Raw genomic sequence first — 6,075 nt, 5'->3', positions numbered from 1 at the left:
AGGACGAAACGATTAAAAACGAGAACAATAACGTTAATGTTTAAAAATTGCACCGAAGCCTCCCCCTCCAGCGACTATGCTGGAAGCAATATCGGACGGCAGGAGGCTGGGAGGGGCAGGGCCCGTCAAAAACCGCCGAGCAGGTGTGCGTGTGTCGGGCGGGGGCAGCCGGGCTGCCTGGGGAGGGAAGGGGGAACATGCCTGGGCTGGAAAGGGGCGGCGGGGCGCCAGAGCCCCTGGGAGGACACGAAGGGGCCTACAGGGCCAGGCCAGCCTCTGGAAACCCGGAGTCCGGCTGGGGCTGGAGGCGACTGCAGGTCCCTCGGAAGTGGGGAGTCCGGGCCCAGGCCCTGTCCCTTGGCTCGCGTCCCAGGCCTGGCCCTCAGTCTCCCACGTCGATCTCTTCCTCCTCCTCCTCGTGGTCGTCGTCCTCCCCGTCGGAGAAATCGTCCTTGGCGCTGAGGGAGGCGCCGGGGGAGGAGGGGGGCGAGGCGCGGGGCAGACTGCCGGAGCGCGGGCGGGCGGGCTGGGCCTGGGGCTCGGGCTCCAGCTCGGGCATGCTGGCTAGCTTCTCCAGAGCCGCGGGGGGCAGCTTCTTGAGCGACTCCACGTCGGCTTTCATCTCCTCCAGGTCCCGCTTCAGCTTGGCCCGCCGGTTCTGGAACCAGGTGATGACCTGCGCGTTGCTCAGGCCCAGCTGCGCCGCGATGTGGTCTCGGTCAGCCGGCGACAGGTACTTCTGGTAGAGGAAGCGCTTCTCCAGCTCGTAGATCTGGTGGTTGGTGAAGGCCGTGCGGGACTTCCGGCGCTTCTTGGAGGGCTGCCGGGGCCCGAAGGCGCCCAACGGGTCCCGGCCTGCAGGAGGAGAAGACCAGAAGGACCAGGTCAGCCCCTGAGGAGAGCCGCGCCGGAGGGGGCAATGCGCCCTCCCCGGCCTAGCCCCCGGCAGGAGACGGCAGAAGCTCCGGGGGACCAGAGAGAAGCTGCCCGGCCTGCCGCGTGTGAATGGCGTTAATGCGGCGTGTAAAGCAACCGTTCCAAAACCGCCTGCTCTTTGGAAACACCGACCGGCTTCGAAGCCCTTTGCAAGAGCCTGTCAAGGGCTTGAGGGGGGCAGAGACGAAGGGAAAGGTGGAGGTCAAACATTGCCAGGCCCTCCCCCTGTCCCACCGGTAGTGCAGGACACGAAGGGAGGGAAACAGGCGAAGCCTTTGGGACCGGCCAGCCGGAGCGCCCCTCTGGTCCAGGGTCCATTCAGACGAAGGAACCCAAGGGCGGGGCGGCTGGCTGGGGGAGACAACGCTGCATTTCAACGCTGCAACGGTCGGTATTCTACACCTCCAGGAGTCTCCTGTAAAAAATGTAGGGCAGCCGTCCAGCTTCTTTGTGCGGCTTTCCCCCTCCCACTGCCTGGCCAGGGTGTTGAGGGCCCTTCTGTCCCGGGGCATAAAGAAAATGCGGGCTAAAATTGTGGATGGAGAATTGTGAGGAGGGGAAGCCCTCTCTCAGGGATCGCCTGCGGACCAGCAATTGCGAACCACAGCGCTTGTGCAGCAATTGTGATAGTAATAGTAATAATATTATTAATAGTATTAACAATAGTAATGTAATGATAGTATTATTACTAATGCTATGATCAGTGCTAATAGTATCATTACTAATAGTATTATTACTAATGCTATCAATAATGTTAGGAAAAGTGGAAAGCAGTAGGAAAAGAGGAAGACCTAAAACCAGGTGGCTTGACTCAATAAGCCAACTAACCCTAACAAAAGCTCAGGATTTTATGAAAAATGGATGTTATTCTATGAATATATCGCAGAGCATGAGTTGCAGGCACCTAACCACCTACACCAATCCTTATTTGACAATTGACATAGAGTAATCAACCCACTGATTATTATTATCTAGACCTCAAACTAATCATCAGGTTTTGCACCTTAAGGTTATATATGTTATGACTACTAAAAATAAAGGGAGAGGGAGAAAGAAACAATTGAAGCTGAAATTCATTCAATAACTGTTTATTGATCTTATCATTAGAGTTCTTTTGAATACTGTAAGTTATTGCTGATTTCTTGTTATATGTATTTTGAACTGTTCTGTATTGTATTACTTATCCCTTTTTGTATTGTTATGACTGTTACTAAAATAAAAAAATATTAAAAAAAAGAAGAAGAAGCCACGTCCTCCAGTTTGCAGGATCTGAGCAGGTCTGTTAGAGAGAGAGAGAACGTTTTGGAGGTCTTTCATTCATAGTGTCTTCAGAGGTGGCTTCGCCGCGCATCTCACACACGCACACAATATTAGTAGTAGTAGTAGTAGTGGTAGTAGTCGTCGTGGTCGTAATAATAATAATAATAATAATAATAATAATAATAATAATAATGACGACGACGACGACGACGACGACGACGACAATGGATTCGAATCTAGTGGCGCCTAACAAGCTTTTCAGGGCCGGGCTCTCCAGATCTATTCGTGGGTCAAAACGCGGGCGGAAGCGCCCGAGGAGGCATCGAACCCCCCTTCGCCCCGATTTCTTTCCTCTCCGGCCTTATTCGCAGGAGTAGCACAGACGACCCGCAGGCAAGCCAGGCTTCCGCCTGGAAGGAAAGGCGCTCCGCTCCTTTCTCGGTTGGGGAGAATGGGAAGGCGGTTTAACTTTCGACTCTGCTGGGTGCCGCAGGCGAGAGTTCGGTTCCAGGCGCCACCGGCAGCAGGCTGCATTTAAATCGGAAAGCTCCAAAGTCGCTGGTTTGCGGGTCAGATTGGGCGTCAAATCTGTACCCTCTTTATTACTACTACTTAATACTAATAAATAAATGCTACCAATGCAAACCAATCCAGCAAGCATCTCCCCCGCGGCATTCCCGTTTCGTTTGTAGGGATTTTTCGTACTTGGGAAACGGGAACTAGAAGCCCGCCGAGCTTCTTTGACTCCCGCGCGTGCAGCCCCGTGACTGTCGCTGGAAGGGGCAGAGACAGGAGGAAAGACTTAGAACAACAAACTTGCTGGCCGATCAGTTCGCATTGGGGTCCGGGGAGGGTAAAGACAAGCAAGCAAGCATACCCCACACATCGAAACGGGTTTAAATTGTCCTTCTGAAAGCGCCCTATTAAAACAACTGCCCAGATGTACAGCGGCCAGCCTAGATAGGGGATTTGGAAAGGGATTTTTCCGTTTTAATTCTACATCCGCGCCTTTCCCCAGCGAAGCTCTCAGCCGGACATCTGCGGAGCAAGAAACTGACCCCGAAGAAGCCAGGGGGACTCACCGGTTTTCCGCTGGGTTTGGTGGGGTGTCTGTTCCGCCTGCGGAGAGCTTGGCTTTCTTTGCCTGTCCTCCTGGGCTGCAAAGAACAGGGCACCGCGGCGGAGGCCGAAAGACCGTCGATGGCAGAACAAACGCTGTCTTGGTCTGTTCGGTGCCAAGCCCCGGCTCTTGCTGCCTTTCGGCCGGGGCTCCGGTGGCTTCCAGGGCCGGCCTCCTTCTTTCTTTCTTTCTCCGGGCAACGGTTCAGCCCGGCCAGCATTGAGAAAGGGCCTCCAGGACTGGGTGCTCCGTAGGGAAGCGGTTCGCCGGTCCTGGATTTCTCCCGCTGGGGCAACGCTGAAAATTTCCCGGCGCGGTGGGAGAGAAGCGCGGCTGTCGGCCAAGCTCGGGTCTCCGGCCGGGAAAAAACCTTTCCAGGGGCGGATCCCCAATGCCAGAACCTGGCGGCCTTCCAGGTCAGTCCCTCGAAGGGGAGACGAGCCCTTTCGGGGCCAGCCGCGCCGGCAAGCGCTGCTTCTCTGGAAGCCCGTAGAAAATGGAGGCCGACGCTGCCTCCTCCAGGCCCGGAGGCGGCTGGGCTCGTAGCGAAGAATGACTCCGGAGAAAGTCTCCGGCGAGCCCTCGCCAGCCCCACCGCACTCCTCGCGCCGGCCAGGCATTCCTCCGGACCCGCGGCGCTCGCGCTTCTTGGCCCTCCTCGGGGGAAATCGCCTCCCGCGGCATTTTGCAGAAAGACAAAACCCTACCGGGGGGGGGGCAGGTCCAGTCTCCCCCTGCCCCACCAGAGCAGCACGAGTTCCCCTCCGGCCCACCCAGGAGGGCGCGCCAAGGACCCTGCCGGGGTGCCGGAACAGGGAGCAAGAAGGGGAGCCGAGCGCCGCGGGAAGGCCGCGGCTGGGCTGGGGCTTGCGGCCGAAAAGAGAAGGAGAGCAGGCGGGGAAGCCGAGGGCGGTAAGGCTTTCCGAGGGACGAATAGGATTTGCGAAGGGCTGTGTATTCCGAGCCTTGCTGCATTTATTATTATTATTATTATTATTATTATTATTATTATTATTATTATTATTATTATTATTATTATTATTCCAGAGGAAGCGCCCCCCCCCACTTCTCTCTCTCTCCCCCTCGGTCTCTGGAAATGCAGCCGCCCACGGCCTCCGCTCCAGTTTCCTCCCCTGGAGAAGATCCCAGCGCCGGGGCCCTTTCCACCAGCCCCCTCTCGGGACTCCAGCTCCGGCATGCAGAGCCCTGGGCGGCCGCGGAGACCAACCGCGTTCCTCCCGGTTGGGCTCTGGGTTTGGCGACCAGGCGGAGGAGCCGGAGTGGGGAAGCAGGGCCGGCCCGGCTGGTTCCCGCGGCCCACGCCCGCCCTCCCGCCCGCCGCAGCGGCCTTACCTTCGGCGGCCTGGAGCACGTTCACTTCCAGGCCCTTGAAGGTCTTGGTGGCCAACTCCTCCAGGGCGCAGAGCGGCGAGGCCGGGGCGGGCGTTCCGCTGCGGGGCCCGGCCGAGGAGCCAGTCAGCTTGTCCAGCAGGCGGGCCGCGGGAGCTTTGGGCCCGGAGGGCTTGCTCAGGATGTCCTCGATGCTGAAGGGCGTGAGAGGCTTGTTGGAGTTGGCCGGGGGCGGCAGCAGGTCCAGGGGCCTTCGGAGCCCGTCCTCGACGCCTGATGGGCGCAACGGGGGAGCCGCTTTCCCTTCCTTGGCGGAGGTCATTGCCGGGGGAGGGACGGAGCCCCCCAGCCTGCCCCACGCTCCCGGAGCAGGGACGGGGCTCAGCACCGCCTGGGGCCCATGGCGCTGCGGGGCGGACTCCCGGGTGGGACTGGCGGCTCCGAGCCCCCTCCCGCCTTGAGCCCGGAGCCCGGCCCAGGAGCAGGCAGGGCCGGGCCGGGTCGGGCCGGGCCGGAGCGCCCCGCCCCGCTTGGCTTGGCTTGGCTTGGCTTGGCTTGGCTTGGCTTGGCCTGGCCTGGCGGCTTCCCCGCTGTCGGGTCTTCCTCGCCTCTGGCTGCTGAGGAGCTGCTTCAGTCCCAGCCAAGCCGGCCCGGCGCTCCAGCCTTAAAGGCGCACAGGCAGGGCCACCAATTGGGCACCCGAGGAGGAGGAGCCAGCGGGAAGTGTGAGCAAAGTTTCCGAGCTGGGGGGGAGGGCGGGGGGAGGGGGCTTCCCTTTTCTCCGGCCGCGCCGAGCTGCAGAAGGCGCCGCCGCCCAGCGGCCAGTCCCCGGTTCCCGGCCGGGCTGGAGGCTCCCACTGGGGGGCCCCGATCCTGCTCGTGGCGGCTGGAGAGAGGAGGGTGGAGCCCCGCGAGGCTTGCCCTGCGGTGACCTCTCCCGGCCAGAGATAAAGGAGGCCTGGTCCCGACCAGCCCGAGGGCTTTCGAACCGCAGGATCGCTTCCCTTCGGTAAGTATGCTTCCTTCCAGGAGCGCTTCTGCTGCTTTGCTGGGCCTTTCCAGCTGGCCCGCGGTGCTCCTTCCCGAGCTGAGGTCTTCTAGGCCCCAGGAATGGACGCTCATTCCCTACGGGGTGTGGGGGGGGGCGGGTTATCCCTAGGAAGTGTCCCCTGCCGAGAAAGCCGGGCACTGCGCCCCCTGCAACGCAACCCGCCGCCCCTGGCTTTGCCCCCGCACGTAGCTTGATTGTTCTGCCTCGTTCGGGTCCCTTTTCCCGGCTCTCCGGCGGAGGCCCCAGTCCGGCCATTCGCACCGGCCAGGTCTGCCTCGCGGCTGGGCCTTCCCTTTGCACAGCTGCTGGGTGTCTTCGCGGGGTCTGCGCAGGGCGCCGCGCTTGGTCTCGGGCCTTT

The 6,075-nt window shown here is 60.3% G+C and overlaps 1 protein-coding gene across 1 annotated transcript; it reads right to left on the bottom strand.

Annotated features, from left to right (window-relative positions):
- Nucleotides 1–313: 313 nt before the first annotated feature.
- Nucleotides 314–4,988, bottom strand: LBX2 (ladybird homeobox 2). Its single transcript, XM_054990520.1, has 2 exons — nt 4,670–4,988; nt 314–855 (listed from the first exon to the last, which is right to left on the bottom strand). The coding sequence occupies exons 1-2, from the start codon at nt 4,986–4,988 to the stop codon at nt 383–385; spliced, it is 792 nt and encodes a 263-aa protein (XP_054846495.1). The 3' UTR covers nt 314–382.
- Nucleotides 4,989–6,075: the final 1,087 nt, after the last annotated feature.

This window comes from Eublepharis macularius, chromosome 10 (assembly GCF_028583425.1).
Source record: "Eublepharis macularius isolate TG4126 chromosome 10, MPM_Emac_v1.0, whole genome shotgun sequence".
Lineage (NCBI taxonomy): Eukaryota > Metazoa > Chordata > Lepidosauria > Squamata > Eublepharidae > Eublepharis > Eublepharis macularius.
Note: the sequence above shows the minus strand (reverse complement) of the source record. Positions and strands in the feature narration are given on the sequence as shown.

Excerpts from the sequence above, each read along its gene's own strand:
- LBX2 (XM_054990520.1), bottom strand. The coding sequence starts at position 4,988 with ATGACCTCCGCCAAGGAAGGGAAAGCGGCTCCCCCGTTGCGCCCATCA. Across the intron at positions 856-4,669 it reads CGTGCTCCAGGCCGCCGAAG|GCCGGGACCCGTTGGGCGCC; the intron begins GTAAGGCCGCTG and ends CTCCTCCTGCAG.